The sequence below is a fragment of the Coturnix japonica genome, unplaced genomic scaffold, assembly GCF_054131305.1.
Source record: "Coturnix japonica strain WE unplaced genomic scaffold, WE-NBRP24 Scf049, whole genome shotgun sequence".
Classification (NCBI taxonomy): Eukaryota; Metazoa; Chordata; class Aves; order Galliformes; family Phasianidae; genus Coturnix; species Coturnix japonica.
This window is the reverse complement of record NW_028188952.1, coordinates 382,036-404,628: the sequence shown is the minus strand read 5'-3', so window position 1 is coordinate 404,628 and position 22,593 is coordinate 382,036. Positions and strand designations below refer to the sequence as shown.

At 46.3% G+C, this 22,593-nt stretch overlaps 1 protein-coding gene across 1 annotated transcript; it reads right to left on the bottom strand.

The window, feature by feature from the left end:
- Nucleotides 1-4,042: 4,042 nt before the first annotated feature.
- MEOX1 (mesenchyme homeobox 1) lies at nucleotides 4,043-9,109 on the bottom strand. Its single transcript, XM_015885557.3, has 3 exons — nucleotides 8,417-9,109; nucleotides 5,586-5,758; nucleotides 4,043-5,035 (listed from the first exon to the last, which is right to left on the bottom strand). Exons 1-3 carry the CDS (start codon nucleotides 8,841-8,843, stop codon nucleotides 4,913-4,915), a joined length of 723 nt encoding a protein of 240 aa, XP_015741043.2. The 5' UTR covers nucleotides 8,844-9,109; the 3' UTR covers nucleotides 4,043-4,912.
- Between the last annotated feature and the right edge of the window lie 13,484 nt (nucleotides 9,110-22,593).

Here is a 22,593-nt window from a genome sequence, read left to right as displayed (position 1 = left end):
AATACATTGGGATATACTGACATGAATGCAGGCCTGTGATTTAGAGTCTATGCTAACTTGGAAAGCTGAAAGGAGGGAATGATCCTTTCCTGATGTCTCTCCCATCTTCAGCTTCACTATAGCACTATTGGGCTGATGCTCAGCTGCTGACAAACTGCCATGAGGAGGAATTGCTGTGTGTGTGTGGCAGTACAACTGTGAGGCATTGGTGTCTTCCAATGAATCAAACCCTAAATGCTGCCAGATGGCCTCGGTGCCTATTCAGGTGTTCTCTGTTTCTTACACTAACCCAAGGGCTGCAGTGTGACAGAGGGAGGCTGGAAAAACTTCTAATTTTTTTTCCTTTAAAAAGGAAAGATTGAAACATGACTCAATGCTCTATGGTATGAAGTCACCACTCTCTCTGTTACTCACTCCCATTATCTCTTTGCAATCTGTTCCCAATGGGGCTTCCGGGCAACCAGCTGCTGACCCTTGTGTAAAAGTTATTAAAACAATAATAATAACAATAAAAATTACAGTATAGAGGGAAGGAACAGCGGGGTAGAAGTCTGGTGGTGGATGAACACCCTTCCTTTGTGCTGAAATTAAAACAAAGCAGCATTGTGCTGGGGAAGGATGGGGAAAGGAGGGCTCTGCAGACACCTGCCCCAAACAGAGCTGCAATGGAAACTGCCCTGTCGTAATTCACAAATATGGGCTGAAAGGTGATAGCCCAGTGCTGGGATTGTTTTACAGCCACGCCAGGCGAGCTCCACTCAGACAGAAGCCCTTCTACTGTAATCACTGATAGAAAATGGATTTCCTGTCTATCTGCTTAGAAGTGCTGCATGGAACCAACATTCAGGTCCAGTCTCTAACACAGACATATAGTGTTTCTTGAAGGGGCAGTGCACCATCCCCAGGGGAAGGGGATTACCCAAAATACAAGATAGTGGCTGATGAAACTCAATAGGAGCAGTGCTAGAGGATGGGAAGAAAGCAGAAAGACAGAAAAAAATGGTGTGTCTGCTCCATAAGCTGCCCTGATCCGCTGTGTGTGCTGGGTTCCCTGCATAGGGAATTGGGCCGGATGCAGAATGTGGAAGCTTTGCTCATGTACATTATGACCCATTCACTGTCTCTGACTGTAAAGTGATTACTATAATGATTTGTGAGTTTTCCAGACAGTGCAAACGAAGGCTTTGGTTTTTTAGTCACATAGGGGCTGTGCTGTGGGGTTTAAGGGTTCTCCTCAACATCTCTGATGGTGGGAGCTGGAGGAGAATCCCACTCTTGCACAGCTGCCGGGCATCCCATACATGGTTGGGGTCAGCATGAAGTTTCTTTGTCCCCAAATGGGAGGGAATGAGTCACTTCTTGGGGGCTGGAGGGGATGTGAAGGACTGCTGGAAGCTGCTTGGGACTGCAGTAATGGGGAGAGGGGACAGTGTGCTTTGGGTGCCAATAGCAGTGTGACAAAGGGGGTTGGATGGAGCTCTGGCCACTCCAAAGACCTCTGCTTTCATGCTGACAATGGTGGTTTTCTCCTCATAAAACAATTTGCTGCTGAACATGAGCACTTTGTTTCCATTGTCCTTCCTATGAAGGTCAATACAGTGTCCATAGCTTCAGTGAGGGCTTCAGATGCTGCCAGCCCAATGCATTCAAATGCTCATTGGTACTCAGGGACTTGGTTCAGTGTGTGTGGGGGTGGCAGCGGGTTGATGGTTGGACTTGATGATCTCAGTGGTCTTTCCCAACCTTAACAACCCTATGTTGTGCAAATGTCATTCTGCATGAGATTGGGCAGCTCTAGAGATGTATAAGAAGTGGTTGAGCTTCCAGGGGTTGCATTCAGACCATGTATTTCTGTGTTAAATGCTCAGACCTTCAATGCTTCTGCCCCAGCTCTCTGGCCTGATGCTGATGTTTCCAGCTGAGTGTTTCTGCAGCCTCCCCAGTAACGTGGTTCTCTGCCATCTGGTGTGTGTTAACCTTTGCACTCCTTAGCAAAACATTAGGCTTTGCTGGTCATATGATAAGGTGTATCCAGTGAAAAAAAGAGAAATGGCAAGCTAGGTTTTGTCCATTGTATTGGTGGGGACTGTTGCTTCTACAGCACAGCAGCACCTCAGCAGAGGTTAATGCCATGTATGACTCCTCTACACCCAGGAAGTAATGGATTTAAATGGTAATAGAAGTGAAAAACATAAAATGAATGGGAGAAGCTGAGCTCAAGACTTGGCCTCAAGGGGTGGGAGGAGAGAGCTTCTAAATCCAAAAGAATCCACACAATTTCTGTTGTGATTGGTAAGAAGGAGATGCCAAGTATGAGAGCTGCAGGGCGATGCTCTCACATGGCTCTATCACTACACATCCATACATCTATATACATAAAATCATATATACCCCCTGCAGCGAGCCCCTTGGAGGAGTTGGAGAAGACATCACAGCTCTTTTGCATTACAAACAGCCAACTCAGACACCTTTGCTGCTGTGCTGCACTGCTCTTCTCCCCACATCTTTTGCCTTTTGTGCTGTCAGGGAAAAGTCCAAGCAGGTGGTTTAAGAAAACATTAGCAAGGATATGTCATAGCCTTAAAAAAGTGTTTGAAGGGAAACGGAGCTGTTGCTTCCAATTTTTCACTTTGCTGCCTCCATGATGAAATACAGCCATCTCCACTTAAGTAATACCTTATGGAAAAGGAAGTGTCGTGTTTTTATTGGATGCCTTTTATGACCAGCCTCGGTGAAAAGTGCAGTTGTGAGCACGTCTGTTCTCCTCCAGCCTTTCACCAGCTTGTAATCCCACAGAGGAGGACTCCTTCCAGGCAGACAGATTTGCAGCAATGGGAGGTGTGGGGCAGGGAGAGCTGCTCCAGGCATTATGATTTCCAAAGGCTGATGCCACTGTTTGCATTCTAAGAGCATTTCACTTGGTTGATCTTTCCACCAAGGCTGGGCTGTTCATTGGATGCAACCAAGTTCACATCTAGTTGCAATGCCCTGCAGGGCTTCACAGGGATGTGATAAACCAGGAGGAATTTCCCCACCAGGGTTCTAACTCCCAGACATCAGTGCAGGTCACAGCAGTGATTTCAGGATGTGTGGGAAGGATGGGAGCTTGCCTAAGGTCTTGTCTGCTGGATGGCTGTTTGGGTTGGTGTGCTCTGTGCTTGGAGGGTGTTGTTTAAAATGCAGTGGTTTCAATCCATCAGTGACCAATAGAAATGTTTGTGGGTTTTTTTGTGGTTTTTTTGTTGTTTTTTTTCCAATCCAAAACAAAAATAACCAATGCTATCAGTCCTTGGCTGCTGCTTTGCTGCTTCTGGTGATACGCGTGAGGGTTTACTCTGTCTGCCTCAAATGCCAAAGCATTTGGAGTGTTTAAAGATGACCTTTATTGCTCAGTTCTGGAAGCCCCTGGAGGGTTACCAGCTGAGGCCAGCATGAAAGCTGCTATGGAGATCATCATTTGATAGCACAGCCATCTCATTGCTGGGCACAGCCAGGATCAACTCTGCTGACTGATAATAACTGCTAGCTGCAAATCTACTTAATAACACCAGTGACTCTTGTAAAGCTTCCCTGACACACCTGGTTGGATGGTGCACTGCATCATCTCCTTGGGAAAACTGTAAAGTCTGACACTATTTCCACCCAAAAGGATTTGGGGGTTGGAGGCTTTGATGCCCAGTTGCAAAGCAGCGAAGTTGCAGATGGTTTGGGGTGAAAGCTGCCCAACACAGCACAAGATCTGGGTTGTAGTTATGGGTCAGTATCCAGAGAGATCCCACTGGGTCACTCTTGTGTGAATTAGATTGCTATACCCTTCTGTTAGCAGCTTCTGTGAAAGGGAAGACTTATTATTATTGAGTCAGGACTCTTCCTGGACCAGGAGCTGCTGTTGGTTTGTTGGTCACCAAGAGCCCCCAAGTTTTCATCCCCAAATAAACAGCTCACACACATTCCAGACCCAAGTGGGTGCTGCATGGGGTTGGCTTAAGAGCTCATAAGGAGAAGAGGAACCCAATTCCAGCTCTGTGTGCCCACACAGGTGTTGGGGTAGTACTAAAGTTATCCACTGAAACAGCTTTATTCAGCCCTTTGATAATCTGTTTTATCATGCAGATATGTAAATTTACATCCAGCAAACCTGCAGACCAGGTTAAAACCAAAGAGGAATGCATCACAGTGAGAAGGAATAAAGATGTTCTAACTGTGCCATAGGTGCAAATAATGGTTACCTTTCAAGTATTTGAGAATACTGAAAGTCATGTTTAATAGCCATTCTATGACATGCCAGTGTAGAGTTCTGGTTAAAATATGGTAAAATGGCATTAGAACACATTAAACAAAAAGACAGAAGATATGGGAACAGACACTATGCTTTCCTAAAACATAATCATTAATTATATTACAGGTTTGGATTGAAAGAGAACCAGTGTGCAAGAAAAGGAGTGTGCAGGTCTGGGTCCTGTGGTCATCCTATGCTAGAAAGCTGCTTTTATACACTCTTTCAGCTTTGAGAATGGCTTTAAAGTGTCCTGGAATCAGATGGACACTCTCAGAGGTGGAGAAGATCATATATGGAAGCAAACCAGAATGGAAGGATAGGAATGACGCATGGGCCGTTTGGTAAGCATTTGGGAGCCTGAACAGCATTACTCCTGCTATATATACAGTGGTTTTTCTCTTATTTTTTTTCTCTTATTTTTTTTTTCTTCTAAAGGTAACCCTATGGCAGTAAGACAGTCCCATTCACACAAAGCTCAAAGTCCTGCTCTCCTTTGCCTTATTTTGTGCTTTCCATTTTCCTCTACCAGCTCCAGCACTGCGCACTTCTCAGTCCGTGACCCACAGGGCCACCATATGGGGCTGCAGTGTCCTTCTGCAGTGTCACACCCTCTCCAAGCATCTCCTTATGGCACTACTCAGAGCTGGGGGATGTGGTGGAGTCAGCGTCCTCTGCATCGGGCTCAGGGGGGGACACTGGTTGTCCACCCTTAACACGCTTCCACTTCATCCTTCTGTTCTGGAACCATACTTTGACCTGGAGGATGAAAAGGACGTAATGAGTTATTGCCTCCAGCAGGCTGATGCCTGTGTGTCGATAGATGTATTTTGTGGAATTCTAGAGAAAAAAATGGAAGGAACCTCCCACGTTTAAGCGTTCTCTATCCAATGAAGGTGCTCCAGGCAGATGTTTCAGAGACCGGCCAGCATAGCAAAGTGCTTTGCCTGGAATCCATCTTCATCAGCTATACCTGGCAATCCAAATGGCTCCAAATGGCTCCTCCAAACAGCTCAGGATGTGTCCCAAATGGCTTTTTTGTTTGTTTAGAGAAGCAGAAATGCAGGTATTAACTGTTTACAGAGATTTTTAATGGATGTCTTTTAAAAGAACATGGAGTTTTCATGTTAAAATCATAGAATTATGAGGCTGGAAAAGACCACTAAGATCACCAAGTCCAACAATCAACCCAATGCTACTATGCCCACAAAACCATGTCCCACAGAGTAATACACCTCTGTGCCATTGCAGCACAGCCCTGGAGTGTTATAACATTAGGGAGAAGCAGCAAGGGGTGGGGTTTGAGTACCTGTCTCTCGGTGAGGTCCAGGTTCACGGCGATCTCATATCTCCTGAGCCTTGTCAGGTAATTGTGATGGGCAAATTCTGCCTCCAGCTCCCGCAGCTGCTCCTTGGTGAATGCTGTCCTCTCCTTCCTTGACCTGCTGCTGCCTTCTGCCTTGCTGCTGGAGGGCTGGCTTTCTAAGAGGCAAGCAGGTGTGCAATTTGCAGTTAGATTGATCTGTGTGAATGTGTGCCCTACAGCGATGTCAAAGCGTGTTGTGTCCCTTTGAGCTCAGCACTGTCAGCCTTTGCTTCGAGGGGTAAAGTTGGGATGGGGTGAACCACTTGAACTGCAGGAGCAAGGGCCAAAGGGAGCAGGAGGAGGAAGGAAGCTCTCACTGCACCCACTCAGCACTCTTGAGTTTCCTTCCCTGTGCCTTTCACATTGTTCCTCCCCTGATTTTGGCTGCAGACTGAAGGCAAAGGGAGCACTTTGCTGTGTGCACTGTGTGTGATGCAATATAAGTGCATGGTGCAGGGGGAAGGGAAGGTTGCTGAGTGAGCACCATAGGCTGGCATTTGGCCTGAGTACACTAGGAGGGAAAATGAGCAGTGCTGGGGTAGTGGCATTCCCTGACTCAGCACTCAGTCCTGCAGGCGTTCAGCTGCTTGCAAGCTGAGCAGAAACTGTTGGACAAATGGCACTGAGGGTGTCACTGGTCTTCATCTCCAAACAATGTGAATCATCTGAAATAGCCTCTGGGAACAGAGCAGGCAGTGCCCCACTTGGTGTTGAAAGGAGATGTATGGCAGAGAGGCTTAGCTGGCAAACTGCTTTGGGGAAGGTGAAAGGACCACACAATGCAGGATTTGGGCATTTCAGGGGGTGCTCCGATCCCTCAGAGCAGCTTAAGCTCAAGCATGGGGGTCACCAATGATAACACAGGTTGTTTGGTCATTGTGGTGATCCACAGCCCTGGTGGAGGCACCTGGCACTTGTTATTCTGCAAACCACTGTCGGTGCAGTTTTTCCCTCAGCAAAAGGCATAATAAAAATCCAAAGTATCTGCATAACGTTGCTTTCTCCCCCTAGTAAAGAGTTTGAGGGCAGATTTATTGCAAATCAAGTAGTAAGATGGATTTTGCTGTCACACGGGGCATAAAATCCTGAAAGCTCTTGGGAACGTTGGCCAAGTGAAGTGACTTCATGGGGAGCTGATTCATTTGGCAGCCAGTGATAAATTAATAACCACAAGTAACTTCAGTGGGCACCTCATGGAGTGGAGCACACAGGGTGGTGACAGATGGAGCTCTGCCCCCAGATCACTTTAAATTGCTGAGGGACTTCCCTACACTTTTCTTGCTCAGGTTTTCAGTTTCTACCTGCCCTTATGTTCTGCCTTCTATGCCATCGTGGCTGTTAATGGGACCTGAAAGCATGGAGCACCCTCTTTACCCAAAGGCATGACTTAGCAAAGTTGTCAGAATCACTATGTTACTACATATCATTACAGCAATGCCTATTTCTTGCTGTCTTATCCTTCAGCTCATGCCTTAACCATCAGCTAAAGTTGGGGTATCCAAACTGCCTGTCTGCAGTTGGCCATTCTCAACAACATTCAACGTGTGAAATCAGAGGGAGGCGTTTCTTTAGACTCAACCTCCACCCAGTGGGCATCCCAGAACTTTCAGTGCTTATCTTATGCTTTTAAAGGCTAATTTAGTTTAGGGTTAAGGCTTGGAATTTCCTTACTGCTTGAATGGTGTTGTTAGGTCTTTCCTTGGTAGTAAATGAAAGATGTATGAAGCCCAAAGTCATTACAACACCTTTCAGCCTCTTTAATGCTGTAATTGCAAAGGGGTTTCTATAAATGCTTTGCTAAATTGTACAGCATAGAATAGAGGGCGGCAGGCACAGGGGCAGCTGTGAAAGCTCCCCCAAAGCCAACTGACATCTTCAGGTCACTGCTGTGCCTGGGACACCAGGGCTGAAAATGGCATCTAAATGATGAACACTGGTAGAGGAAGAGAAGGGGATGTGTGTGCTCACACGTGAGGTCTTACTGCAGATACTCCTATTACTATCACACAGCAAAACCGTTCTGTAGCTGCTCTGAATCTATTGGTCCTTTAAAGAAAGTTTTGAGGATTTAAGTGCATTTTGATCTTTTCTACATCTTAGAAACATTTCCATGTCTTGGCTCTGAAACCATAAAATGGGGATGCTGGAAAATACCCTCTGCTTCTCAATACTCTGTGGTTTGCAAATGAATACTGTAGCAAATGTCTGCATGGAAGCATCTGAATCTTAACAGCTTCCTTAGGAGAAAGCAATGTTCTGCATATTTCACATATCGGGAGAACTGAAATAGTAACAAACCAGATGTCATATGTCTGTAATTCCTGAATGCTGCAGGAAGAAGGTGCTTTGTTGGCAAGGATGGCACAATGAAAACTGATTGTTTCCCATGTTGCTGGGCATTGTACTGGTGGGCAGTTCAAAACCCCAGAGTGGCATTCCCAGCTGGCACGGGCAGCTGATGGGACCTTAGCCCTTTGATCCCCATTCTGTCACCCTTGGACTGCAGCAGAGCAGTGGGATGGATCTGCCATCCTAGGGCTCTGAGCGCAGCATGGCACTGAGTTGGCACTGAGCTGCTGCCTAAAGGGTTGGGTTCAACCAATAACGAGCAAAACTCAAACACCAAAGGTCATCAAGGGACAAGCAACTTCATTTCCATTGAGATATTGCATAGTTTTCCCTAGTCAAGAATCACAAAATATTTCCTCCATCAGCTTTACTCCATGAGATGTTCTCCCCATCCCACCCCACACCCCCACTTCCATGCCACCTACCTGAGTGCTCCTTTTTCCTTTTGGATGCTTTTCTCTCCGTCTCCATCGTGCTGTTTACCGGCACCTCGTAATCTTCACTTACACCCGCTGCTGTGCTCACGACGTTGGGGCTCTCTGTGTCCCCAGAGGCCAACACCAGCCCTGGGCTCAGCAGTCTCCTGGCCTCTGTTGCTGCTTGCTGCCACTCAGAGTGAGGACGGAAAGCTGGGGGCTGCTCCTCAGGTGGGACGCAGTGGGCAGAGCTCAGCAAGCAGGAGGCTGAGAATTCAGAATAAGCAGCAAAATCTGCCTTGGGGTGGAAGGAGAAAGGGGCTGGGGGGCAGTGACCCAACCCTGGGGCTGTGGGGACGTCGGCACCCCGCAGGCACCCCCAGAGTGGGGCTGGGGACTGGGGGCTGCGCATGCAGCTGCCTCCGGTGGGGTTCATCCTCGTCCCGCGCTCGTCACTCAGGTTCCTCAAGCAGGAGAGGAGAGGAGGGGAAATGTTTCCAGATTTGACAGCCCAGATTTCCTCCCTAAACGACACTTTGGCTGGGGGGTTTGTGAGGTTGGAGGTTTGTTAGTTTGGAAACTCTTCTTGAGGTGTTCATTGTCCCAAATGGATGGAGGAGGCGATCGCCCCAAACGGAGTCCCAAAGCTGATGCTGGAGTCCTTGTGAAGTGCTGGACATGAGGGAAACACTTTTTAAATACTATGTTGGGGAGAGAGTGACAACTTTGTGAAGTGAAATGTGAGAGAGGGGAGGGAGGGGTTAACGTACACACACCCGCTCCCTCCAACCAAAGCAAAGCAGCACCTATTAATCATCCGAAACCTTATATGCACATCTAATGGGATTTGCAGATGGAGACTTTTAAAGAAACAATGTCTGTATTTTTTTCTTCCCCCCCCAAAAAGAAAAAAAGGGGTAGGGGGGAGGGAAGAGCAGTGCACAAAAAAGGGCTTTAATGTTTCCCTGTGACACTATGTAGTTATTTTTATTGCACTGTTAACAAAATTCCCTGAGTTTTGAGGTTGGAAAAAGCCCTTCATACGGAATTCAACAGATTCCTGAAGCCAAGAAGCGAAGTGGGAAATAAAAGTAAGAAAGTGCTTCACTGATTATTTACTGATTTAAGGCCTGGTTGTAACATTTTGTTTTAGGTGACTTTTGTGCACGTGCAAAGTTTGGAGGGATTATTGTTCTTTTAGCTCGGTAACACTTGTATTTGCTGATGGTTACTGCTGGTGGCAGTTATTCTTTCTCTATCCTACTTTATGCCACTCCTTCCTACAAGGAAATCTGCCTTTGTGCCAATGTGAGACGTGTTTTTCATCTTTTGCTGAAAGTTTTATGGTTCTTCTTAACACAAAGCAGATTCGCAGACCCCGGAGCTGCCGCTGCTGCTGCATGGGTGTTAGCAGGGAATCTGCTCTCCATCCCTCTGACACAGAGGGTTGGCACCTGGGAACACCCCAAATATCACTGCAGGGCTGCGCTGGGGTTACTGCAACTATTTGTGTGTTTTTAGCGGTAATTTATACAGCCACATGTGCTGTGTTTCTGTAATCTGCTTGCGACTTTCTCCATTGCTTTGCTATGCCTCCCTATAGGTGTGCGCCTCTTTCCCCTTCTCCCACCATTTGGGCTGAGTTTGTGCTCTCGTAGACACAGAGGGATTTATCAGATGGGCACAGAGCCTCCGTTTTTCTTTCTTTAAGTGCTTTAAGTGCTACTTTTATTTGGCTTCTGTATAATTCAGAGTTGTGACATTTAAAGGAATCAAATGGAGGGAGAGGTCTGCTCATCCCAATCCCTGCTGGGTTATAGCTTGGGCTTTTCCAAGCAATCAGGTGGGCTTAGCCCAGATCTTGCTGATCAAGAACATCACCTTTTACCTTCACATTAATGTGACTCTCTTGCAAAATGCCAAACACAAATCATCCTCCAGGAAGGGCTCTCCTACATAATTCAATCTGTTCAGAGAGCAAACATTCAGACACGTTTCCCACTGCCTGGCAGGAGGAAAAAGCACAGATTGCTCTGTCTGGAAGGCCAGGTGGCAAAGGATGTGTGGATATTTTGGGCACCAGAAGGGTCCATGGTATAGCCTAGAGTGGTTTTGTCAATGCAGAATATTTCACCTGTGTTCACCCACCAAAGTCACGCTGGGTAGTAGAGATTTGCATGAGCTCAAGCCTAGGTCTGTGTTTTCCAGCCCTACTCCTAATTCCAGCTAATTAACAATCGTCTACTTCTCATTTATGTCTGTGCATGAATTTTGAGGGAAATAAAAGAGAAGGGAAGTTTATCTGCCGATGTATTGTTCCATTTATCCAGGAGAAGGTTCAGGTTCCATGCAGGAATCCCATGGGACCCCAGCAGGGCTCTGTTCATGGCACACGGTTCAGTTCTTGCACATCACTTTGCACTCTCAGTTAAACTCGGACCCCTTTTTCCCCACAAAACTCTTTCTGTTGTTGTTCCTCTGACTTCAGATGTGGGAAAAGGAGACGGCAGACCCTCCTCAAATGTGGGAACCCCCCAGTCCCGCATTGCCCCAGCACTCTCTGCAGCTGCTGCTGTCACTCAGCAGCCCAGCGGGGGCTTGTTTGCCCTCTGCATCTTTCTGACACTTCATTCCTGAAGGAAGCAAAAACAACATCCCTCCCCTCTTGCCCAAGCCCATTTGTTGGACAAGGCAGCCACCTTTAACCTCTGCAGAGTCAACATCTCTTCTGCCAGACCCCAGGCCGAGTGGGAAACATAGGATTGATGGGTGCCATAGGCTTCAAACCCAGGAACAATTAGGAACAGTTTCTTCTCATAGGGCTGCCCAGGGGGGTTGTGGAGTCACTGTCCCTTGAGGTGTTCAATAACCATGTGGATGTGGCACTGAGGGATACAGTAATGGGCATGGTGGGATGGGTTAGGATCTACATAAGGATATATCTACATAGTAAGATCTGGGTTCAGTGTCAGACTCACATATCTGCAGGAACAGTAACCACTGCGTGTACTGAAAGCTGCTGTTCCAGTTTATAGAGGCTGTTGGTTTGCAGGTATTGAGGATGGAGTTGTCTGCTCCACCATGCGTAAAGATGGTGGCTGGAGAAATGAGAGTGGGCACATGAGTAGTAAGCAAAGGGATAAACACACAGAGAGATGGAGCATGAGCAGGAAAGAGGGGGAACCGGGTCCTGGGGGGGCTTCACTCCACCTGCAGAGGGCTGGGGCTGAAAGGAAATGCCAAGGCCAGAGATGGGCTCTCTGGGTTCATCTGTCAATTTTAATAGTTTTCTCAGCATCCTAAAGGAATAAAAGAACAGAAAAAGTGTAAAGTTTGGGCTAATCGAGACAGTGAACCTGGGAGGGAAAGATGATCTCCTTGAAATGAAAGCTAAAGAGCTGTGTGGTTAAAGAGCTATATTAAAAGACATTAGCTATTGGACAAAACGTCAGGAAACATTAACTTGCATTTTGCTGTAATCCCCTATGGCAAATTAGTCTGGTTTAAAAGGCCTGGATTTGCAGGAAACCAGTATGAGGGTTTTTATGGTTTCGGGGGAGGAAATGGAGTGAGAAAGGCTGTGTTACCTCTAGAAAAGAAGTGGTTTGTCATGGTGATATCAGCTGTTTGATAGATTCACCTCTCTAAACTTCTAGGAATGGGACTGGTGTCTGTTTGTAGGCAGAACTCATGCAGCAGTGATGTGACCTGGGGCAAATCTTACTAGAGAAAAAGCCCCACATATCTTCTGAGGCTGAAGTATAGCACATACCCTGGGTTACATGGCCATTCGTGCTTTAAGCCTGGAAGGATTTTGCTGAAAAACATAGTAAAATAAGTTTAAACTGTATATATATATAATCCTATCATCTGTTGTTCGACACATTTTCATCCTAACATCACTCTCATGCTTTAGCTGCAAAATCCACAAGCAGATGAAAGCAGGTTCCTAATGCATCTCCTGAGGTTTGAGGCAAACACCCCTGACTGCTTCTGCACACGAAGGCGACTGGAAAGGAACAGCAGTGGAATGAGCATTTCCCTCCCCAACACATAGGCTGAGAACAGTGAGCAACGACTGAGAGCTACACAAGTCCAAGCAATGTTTTGTTAAGCAAAGCATGGACATGGGATTTGTGAAGCTGTCCATCCCAGAGATTAATGCTGGATCTGCATTTCTGTCCAACACAGTCAGTGCAATGGCAGAGAATATTGAGTCTGGGTGATCTTGTGCTTGATACATTAATTAATCTGGATGGTCTCTTTGCTATGGTGCTCTTAAAAGCGTTATCTCAGGGGCAATCTTAAGAAAATACTTCAGTTGGCATTGATTTAATGACTCGAGCTTTTATCCTCCACCTCCTATTTCAGCTGTTCTGTTCCAAACAGTTGACTTAAAAAGGAAGGGAGAAAGGATGGGGTTCTGTTACTGAATTCATTTGGAAGCTTTGCTGTCTCCTCTTTCTTCCTATTGCTTTCCTTGGGACTCCAGCAGCAGGAGCAGTGAGAGCAGCATCACATTTGTTCCCTATTTGCCCTCAGTTATGTTGAGCCATTCGCAAGCTGCATCTGACTACCTGCACTCATTGCTCTCATACCTCCAAAGAGACTGACAGATCTGCTTGTTGCATTTGCCCTTTCCTTTCTTCCAAAGCACACCTCTTATTTCTCAGCCTATTTAATTTCCTACGAACACGAGAAATACGGGTGATTAAACGCTCACTCTGAATATAGAACTTTTCAGAAGAGCTCATAATTTTCACCTCTGCAAATGATGAAGAACCTGGCAATGCAAAGTATGGTATTTTAAAATACTTTTTTCTCCTTTTTTCCCCCTCATTCTTCTTCTTTTCTCTTTCTTCTTTCCCCCCTCTTGTTTTCCCCCATCTTTTTCTCCTCCTTCCTTTTTTTCTCCTTCTCTTTATTCTTTCTCCTCCTTCTTCTGTTTTCCCAGTTCTTCTATATCTTCTTCTTTTCCTCACTCCTTCCTTTTTCCTCTTCTTCTTTTTCTCTCTTCTTTTCTCTCCTCTTCTTCTTTCCTCTTCTTTTTAGTCTTCTTCTATTTATTCCTCTTCTTTTTATTCCTCTTCTTTTTCTCTCTTCCTTTTTCCTCTTCTTTTTTTTTTCCACTCCCTTTCTTTCCCCTCTTTTTCTCCCTTCACTCTCCAGCTTCTATCCTACTGTTGCCTTTTCACTTTTCCTCTGCAGCTCTTCCTGAATTTATCCCTGTTTTTGCCCCTTACACTTAGATTCCCATTGGCTCCATGGGCTACAGCCCTGGCTGCTCACTCCAAGCCTCGACCAGAGCCCTGAAGGCTTTTCCCTGCCATGTTCCTTCCTTTCCCCTTTCCCACTCTGTCTGTCTCACCCCACAGCTGGCACCGCTACCCCCAGGATTCTAATTTAACGATAATGTTTCTCTTAGCACTAAGTCAATATTTCCGGTATTAATTAAACCTGCTGGCTTCACAGGAGCAAAAAAAAAAAAACCCAGACTGTTTCAGGTACAGGAAGCTCAAGATGTGCTCAGAGACACTTATGTGATAATTTATTTGAGGAGAAAGAGCAGTAGAAACAAAAAGCAGAAGAGAGGTGGTCAGCTCCAAATTTGGAAGAGTGTTAAAAAGGGAAAATTCTGTCTGGAAACTGCTTGATCACACTGCACAGCACATAACCTGATGCTTGTAACCTTTTTATTTGAAAGCTCGCTATTTTTTGACTACTTTTATGGCTCCAATGTGGAGGTTTGGGTTTTAGAGTTGTGACGGGAGCTACAGGTGATGGGATCGAAGGGGTCACATGCAGAAAAACTCACATTGTATGATTGAAAATAGTTATACATACACATATACAAATATACACACCTCTGTCTTGAGACTCAGTAACAACACAGAGCAAAATGTGTTCCATTTTATTCCAAAGCTGTGTGCTAAGTGAGCAGAAATCTCTGCTTGTGAGTCCAGACAGCAGCTCCTGGATTCCTTCCCTTCCCTTCCCTTCCCTTCCCTTCCCTTCCCTTCCCTTCCCTTCCCTTCCCTTCCCTTCCCTTCCCTTCCCTTCCCTTCCCTTCCCTTCCCTTCCCTTCCCTTCCCTTCCCTTCCCTTCCCTTCCCTTCCCTTCCCTTCCCTTCCCTTCCCTTCCCTTCCCTTCCCTTCCCTTCCCTTCCTTTCCCTTCCCTCATCCTTTCCTTCCCCCTTCCTTCCCCTTCCCCTTCCATTTTTATTCTTCTTCTGGATTTGATACCCAATGAAGAGATGAGGAATCTCCTTTCCCTGAAGAGCCATAAAACCAAGCACAGCCTCAGCTCCAGCATTTAATTCTTAAGGCAGGAAAGACCATTTGCCAAAAGAACTTGAATAAATCACCTTCTTTTTTTGAACCAAAGAGCCTTACCCTTCTACCGTGTGTCTGTTTCATGAAGAGCCAACAGTCCTGAATGGCATCCAAGGCACCAGAAGCTTTCTATGAAATCACAAACAACGTTTCAAGTCAGTGAAGGAAGAGTTAAAGATTTTGACAGCCGAATTTCTTTCTTTTTTCTTCGAAAAACACAAAAATTAGCTCAGCTTTTGGCAGATCTCAAAGCTCATCTGTTGTTTTCATCAGGCCATGCTAACGAAACAGGAACCATGGCATCCCCCAAGGAGCCGATAGGAGCACAGCACTGAACCATTAAAAGCCATTTTGGGGGGAGTATGGATCAACAGATCCTTAGTTCTTCTCCAGTTCACGTGTTTTGAAGTGGGACTGAATGCAACATTCTCAATCTAGAGATCCAAATAGTAAATCTATATCCGAGGGTTGTTTGCTAACTGATGAGCTATTGGATTTCTTTCATTGGTGCTGCAGTTGGGCATTGCTTTCCTTGTGGTTGCCCTTTGCTCTGTGATTCCATCCTATAGAACCATTTGCACAAAGTGCAGTTAAATGGGAAAGGTTTCTAGAAGAACTGAAATTCAACCCTGGTTTGAATGACAGTGAAATGAGGCCAATTAAAAATGGAGGGGGGGGGGGGCAAGTTATGTGTGTGTGTGTGTGTTTAAATTTGAGCTGATTGGGACATTGTCACAGAGTGGGGATCGTGGTTTGGAAGAGAGCATCAAAGTTCTGTGTGAAAGGGGTCCTATGGGATCCCACACGTTAGGGAGGAGGGGAAGAGAGCTGCGGTGCTAATTGATGCTCTCTTCCCTTTGTGATTAGTCGCTGGCGGCACCGCACCTCCCTCCGCTGGCTGCGTGTGTCAATGCAATGCGATGGGTTTGGTCGTCGTAGTCGCAAAGCACGGGATAGAAAATAAGGTGTTGTGGGGTCCTCGTCCTGTACTGAGGTGAGGGAAAGGTGTTGAGAAGGGACAGAGGCTGGAAACGTGGAAATAGAAGCGTTAATGTGTGGGGTGTGAAATCAATCTGAGTATGGTTGGGGGAAACGTTCAGTGGCTCAATGGCTTTTTAGACCTTTTGATCATTGGGAGAGTTATAAAGATCCAAGATAATGATTGGGTTAAGTTGAAAATCTGCCTTTTAATTTCCCAATTGTAAATGTGGATGAAAAGCTCCAGTATCACTATGAAGATTTCCACATCACATTTCAACTAAGGACACAAAAAGCCACAAATCAGTGCATCTGTGTGATCCACACCTGGGACATCGGGGTCAGTGCAGTCAGGTTGATGGAGTCCATCACACAATGGCTTCTGGAAGGTGATGGGTAAATCCCTTCAGTCAACTCCATGCCATAAAGTGTCTTTTTTTTTCTTCTTCTCCCCCTTTTAATTATGGAGCTGGTTTAACAGAAAACAAGAAGAAATGCTTAAAAGGTGACTTATTAATTGCCTGTAAATTAAAAGGCAGACGGATGCTTTATTGAAGTTGAAAGAAGTTAGTGATAGTAAGGTATAATGTCAAACAGCAATTGACTTTTTTAGGGTTCTCTTTTCTTTATTAACACGTAAGGGAGTGATTTATAGCTTCCTGCAGACCGAGAGATAAATCATCTGGAAGTCTGAAAACTGGGGCTAAATAAAGATGCAATCATAGAACTCAGTGTTTGCAGTGACAGCATGCAGCATCCTGCCTTGCAGGACTGAGCTGTGGGTAACAGGAGAATGCTTTAAACCTGACTTCAGAAAGCAGTTTGTGCTGTGCAGGATACAGATCTCAGCACGTGGAGAGGGTATCAGTGTGGCATTTTGATGCACTGCTGTACATCAATGAGGTTAATCTTTCACGACTATGCTAACGAGCACCGTTTGCTTTGGATAATCATTTACAAAGGTCAATTTAAGGAGGCGAAAAGAGCATTCCAGCGTGCTTTGCTTTTTATTTCCAAGATGCTTCGATTTCTCACCACGAGGTGGAGGTGTCCGCCTGCGGGTCCGCTTCGTGCCCCTCATTTGCTACGGTGAGGCTGCAGCAGAGCTTTGCATCACACTCTGCATCTCCCTCCCTTGGTTTCACCCCACATCCAACACGCACAATGCTGCTCACGCTTGGTTTCCCTTTGGGTCTGTACTTCCAGGGGTCCCCCAGTGCCCACAGCACATCCCTGGGGGTGGAATGGGTGAAAGAAAGGGATGAGGGATGCAGTGCCAAAAGGAAATCCTTGCTCTGCTTTTGCTCTTTCTCTTTTGCTCTTCTCTTGCTCTTCTTGGTGGTATATAGGGATAAGACAAGGGGCAAACTTGTACATAGGAAGTTCCATACTGACGTACAGAACTTCATTATAGTAAGGATGAGAGAGCACAGATTGCACAGAGGGGTGGTTGGGTCTCCTTCTATGGAGATATTCAAGAGCCATTTGCATGCCCACCTGTGCAGCCTGTTGTAGGATCCTTGCTTAGCAAAGCGAGTGGGCTCAATGATCTCTTGAGGTCCCATCCAACCCCTGTGATTCTGTGATTCTGTCAAGCACAACCCTGAGCATGGGGAGCAGCTCATGACCCCCCAGCTTGATTGATGAATAAAGCCAACTATTTCAGGTCAATGTGGAGGGAGTGGGAAGTTATGACTCGAGGCAGAACCATCCTTCTGGCCTTTCCCAAAGAGAAATGGCACAGCTTGCTTTCCCAACAGGAAAACGAGGACTCATTGAGCTCCATGTCCTCTGTGACCATGGGTCTGGATCTGCTGAATTCACACTCTGCCTCCCCCAGCTCCATCCTTCTCCCCATGGCTGCAACCTCCTTTGTTTTTATTCTACGTTTATAGCGTCGACGCTTCAGGCCCCCATGGCAAATTATAACTGTGTTTGCCAGGTTGTCGTCTGGGACCGAGGGAAGGAGCTATTTTCCTTCTTGTCATTGGGCTGTTGCTATTGTGGGGAAAAAAAATGCCCGAGGAACAAAAATCCTTTGCTAGAAGGTGACCGCGACGGTCGCTGCTCTGTGGTTCATTGCTCGAAGACAGCGCGGCACCACGGTAATTCAGGATGTAACAGTTATGGTTAATGCAGGAAAAGAAGAATCGATTTTCACATTTTCTTGAGCACGACATCCTGTTCTTTTCACTTCCCCATATGAGACAAATAATTGTCAAATGATCCCTGGGTTTACCTTAGTGGTATTTTTTAGTGGGAAGCGACTGCAAGAGTGAGTGGCTAAAGGAGGAAAGCTACTCTCCAAATCCCATCCTTGGGAATTATGAGGTGAGGGAAATGGAGATGCAATGGCAGCAAGAGCCCGAGGGTGTAGGATGTGATGCTATGGGGCAGTGTGGCCTAAAATCTCACATAAAGGACCTGCTAATAGGTATCTCCCCATTCTTAGGAGCTTTACAAGGGCAAACAAACTGGCAAGGAGGAAGAAGGTGCAGTGAATCAAAGCCCAGCCATCAACACCTTAACTATCAGGAAGCATCTGATAAAACCCAGGCTGAAGCAGAGGAGCTTTGGCTGAATGGCTGGTGAGGTGTGTGAGCTTCCCAAGGCTGTGGTTCCTCATCCCCCACATGGTTGTGGACCTGCATGGAGAGGGACGTGGTGCAGGGCATGGATGTCCTGGAGGATGCTCTGAGTGATAGCTAGGACCACCAGCAGCTGTGTTTGGAGGCTCATAGGCAGCACTTGGGATGGGTGATGGGGACTGAGCCTTAGTGCAGCTTTGTCCCATCCCTGAGCTCTTCCCTAATCTCCCCTAAAACTCTCAGGCAGATTTCTCTGCTGGAGCAGCCTCTGTGGTTGCCATGACAGTGGCAGCAGGATAATGTCTGAAGGTGAGGAGGCTGCGAGCCTCATGGAGGGTTTGATTGATAGAAGGAGGGATTTTTAGCTCGGTAAGAAAGAGCATGAGCAGCTCCTTGCTGGGTTCCCAGGGCACCGAGCCCTCTTGCAATGAGGAGGAATTTGCTCAGAAACTCTGAGAACAGCTTATCTTTAAAAAAAAATAAGAATAAATCTAAAAATGGGGCTCATTGGAGCTACCAATCCATGCACTGCAAAGCGTGCAAGCTGCACTATGGGTGTGCACTGCTCCCAGCAGGGCTGTGTGACTCGACCCTGCTCCTATCATACATTTAGGATGCTTAGAAGCCACCATCGCTTTCATTGTAAGGAAAAAATATGTTAATACATTAAGATTCCAGGCTACGTGAAGGACTGACCTACTGGATGGGGTTTGGGGAGCAGGTTTTGTCTCTTTGCACTCATTCCTGCAGTCAGCATTGTTCTCACTCATTGGAAGGAGCTATAAGACCTCAAGGTGCTGCCATAAAATGGTGCTTGCACTGATTTCCACATTGCCTGAGTGGTTCTAGGGAAGTGAGAATATAAAGCAACTCTCAGGTCAGCTGAACACAGGTATGGGTTAGAAGCCAGAGAGCATTTCTAGGAATGTTAGAGCATTATAAGGATATTTAGTGGCCTTAGAGCACTGTAGAGATATGTAGGGGTGTTAGAATGTGAAAGGGATATATAGGGGTGTTAGAACCTAATATTCCCAATGCCAACTATTGCAGTTTCTAGAGTGAAAGAAGGGGGCTGTGCTCCATGTGAGTGCCCCATCCTGCCCAGCTCTCTGCCCCTGGGAGCAGCAGCAGCCATGCAGGACATGGATGGCAGCTCAGCTCAGTTCAGTGCTGGGCTGTCAGCATAACGGGATTAGGAAGTGGGTAAAACTAAACACAAACAGCCATAAAATTTCCCACTTCACAATGGTTTTCCATTTTAAAACAATGTAGGCTAGATCCAGCGAGCAATTACTACTTATTTATTACGAACAAGCGGAATTCAAATTAGGCTGATTCGAGCCTCAGCAACCCCCTCAGATTGGATTGGTAATTAAGGGACTCGTTGTACTGGTAATTATGGTTTACCATGAAATTACCCTCCCTTCTCCCCTCTCCCCCCAAAAACACCAAATTAGCCACGAGTGGAATTATATTTATCACAGCACCCCGTGCAGGAGGGACTTTGTGAGTAAATACAAACAAGGAGGAAACCACTCTGCCGCGCCAGCGTGATAATTAGGGTTTGAAGGCAGGAATTCTTGCAGGAGCCAAATTGGCCACTTGTCATACAAGGGAGCTGTGAGCAACTCCAGGCAGAGCTGAGGGTGCAGGTCCAGCAGAAGGAATGAGGCAGAGAATGGATTCGTCCCCATAAGTGTTCACCTCCCATAGAATTAAACCCAAACATGCCATCCTGATAGTGAATCCCAGCTGCTGTAGCTGCTGTCTGTTTGAAACCCTTGTGTGCCTGCAAATGAACTGAGCAGCTTCTGAGCTTTGCTCTCCGGTTTCCTCTCACTGTGCTTGTATGCAATTAGCTCCATTTGAATTTGCATTGAATTCTATACTGCAGAGCTGTGTTGTAGCTGCTATCACCTCCATGTTTCCCAGTGTGCTGGCGCAGGCTCTGTGCATGAGCATAAGGGAATTTGGATGTTGCATGAGCACTGGGAGCAGCTGTTTGGTACACACACGGTAGTGCAATGAATTGTTTGCAGTAGAAGGAAAGCAAAATGACAAAACAAGAGATGCTACAGGGATTCTTCGTTTGCTATGAGGCTTCTTTTTAATCATTTGCTAGGGATCAGCAGTTCATCAAGCTCTCCAGTATTGCAATGCAATGGTTATTTCTCACTGCTGGGTGTGATCTGGGCATGTGTTGGGCACATCCCCATGAACTTATCTTTAGACTCCGTGCACAGACTTCACGCTCCTCAAATGATCGGTTGGAGAACAAATAGTAGGTTTGCTGAAATGAAAACCTTCTCTTTTGCTAAGTGTAAAAATGAACAGCAGAAAGAGGGAATGCAGCAGAGCGCATGGGAGCAGGGCTGTGTGAGGGAGAAGGCTACAAGGGTTGGTTCTTTCTGCTGCAAAGCATACGTATAATAGCAAAATGCACTGAGCATTTGGATGTGTGTTACAGGAGGGGAGAAAATAAGAGCTCTTCTTTAAAATGGGGCTTGTGTTTCTCTCTGAATTAATGTGGTTTTTTATGAGTGTTGGTTTCCTTTCTTAATAGCATAGCAACCTTTAAATCCTATTCCTGAACCTAAGGCAACACTCCTTTCCATTTCACATATGACTTCTGATCATGCGAGAACTAAATAATATGGTGAGGAATGCATTGAAAGAGTGCAGTGCATTCTGAATGGCATCGTCAGTGATTAAATCACAATTATTAATAAAGTTGCTTGGCATTAAGGAGGAAAAGATTAAAGAAACCAATAAATTCACTTCATTAGATTTACAGAGTGTGTAATTCAAAGCACACTGACAACAGTGAGCTGTCAGCACCGTAATTTGTCTCCTGGCTGTGAGATACAGCCCAGAGCTTCTGGCCATAACTGCAAGAAGAGCTGAGGACACAGACAGCACAGAATAGCACAGTTGGATCATGGTCATTCAAACCACTCGTTTAAGGCAGAGACATGAAAAAAATAGCCCTCAGCCCACACATTGTGGCCTGGCACACAGCAGCATCCGAAGATGAATGCAGTTGATGAGATTAATTTGTTGGGCCCTTACTTATCACCTGCAGACAAGGCTCCGTGCATCATGAGCTCATTTCCTGGTGCTATTTCAGCCTGGCTCCAGCCAAACAGGGCAATTAGCTGCGGCCAGCAGGGCTGTATGGTTAAAATGCTCTCCTGGTTCAGCCACGCGACCCCCAGGCTCCAGCATGGCCTTATGCTTTGGGTGACATGTGGACCCTCCTTTTGGGTCTCTCTGGTTCTTGGCCCTTTTTGTCCCTTTGATGGTTTTGATATGGGGAATTCAAGAGCCCTGCTGCAGGATTTTGTCTTAGATCATATAGTGGGTGCTTCATCCTTGGAGACGCCCAAGGTTGGGCTGGATGGGGTTCCAAGCACCTGATAGGGTTGTCCCTGTTTTTTGTGCTGTTGTATGGAGTCAGGAGTTGGAATCCATGATCTTTATGGTCCCTTCCAACTTGGGATATTCTACAATTCCAACGATTCTGTGATTCCCCACTATCTCAAGAACCCAATTGTGTGCACATCTCTGTCCCCAAAACCTTCTTCCTTGCTGTTCATCTCAATCTAATAGTGAATGGCTCATCATGAGTTCCATCCCTGAGCTCCCTACAAGACATGGGTTTCATGGAATTGTTTGACTTGGGTTGGAGTTGGGACACCCACATCTCAGTGAGGTGCTCAGAGCCCCAATAGCCTGACCTTGGGTGTTTCCATGGGCAGAACACCCAGCACTTCTCTGGGCAAACTGCACCAGCACCTCACCACCCTTATCATAAAACATTTTTCCCTGTTTCCACCAGTTTCTTTCACGTTGTGCTGAGATCGAGATGCTATGGAGTCTGCAGGAAGGACCCTGCTGGTGACTGACAGCATCAGAGCTATGGGACTGCTGGAGAAAACTTTAATTTATTTGTACAGCATGCATATGGCAGGTCCCCACCTCCTGTTTCGGTAATGATATATGACAAGACGTCGACAGTTATTAATTAAAGCACCCGGCGTAGCAACGCCAACAAGAAGGACTGGGGAAGCAAAATGTGCAGCATTCCTTCCTCCCACCCTGAGAATGGGGCCCCTCCACCGTTCTCGGGCACAGCAGAGATTAGGGGATGGCAGAGGTATTCCTGCACTAGCCGGCTCCCTAGTAACTGCCTGAGCACGGGGCCTGAAACATTGAAATCCTCTCTCATGCCATGTGCGGTAATTAAACTCCAGCATTCCTTCTGCAGGAAATGTTTCTCCTGTGTTG

Coding starts and splice junctions, on each gene's coding strand:
- MEOX1 (XM_015885557.3), bottom strand. CDS start 8,843: ATGAACCCCACCGGAGGCAGCTGCATGCGCAGCCCCCAGTCCCCAGCC. Junction 5,759..8,416: donor AAGGAAAAAGGAGCACTCAG/GTAGGTGGCATG, acceptor CTTGCCTCTTAG/AAAGCCAGCCCTCCAGCAGC. Junction 5,036..5,585: donor TGGACCTCACCGAGAGACAG/GTACTCAAACCC, acceptor TTCATCCTCCAG/GTCAAAGTATGGTTCCAGAA.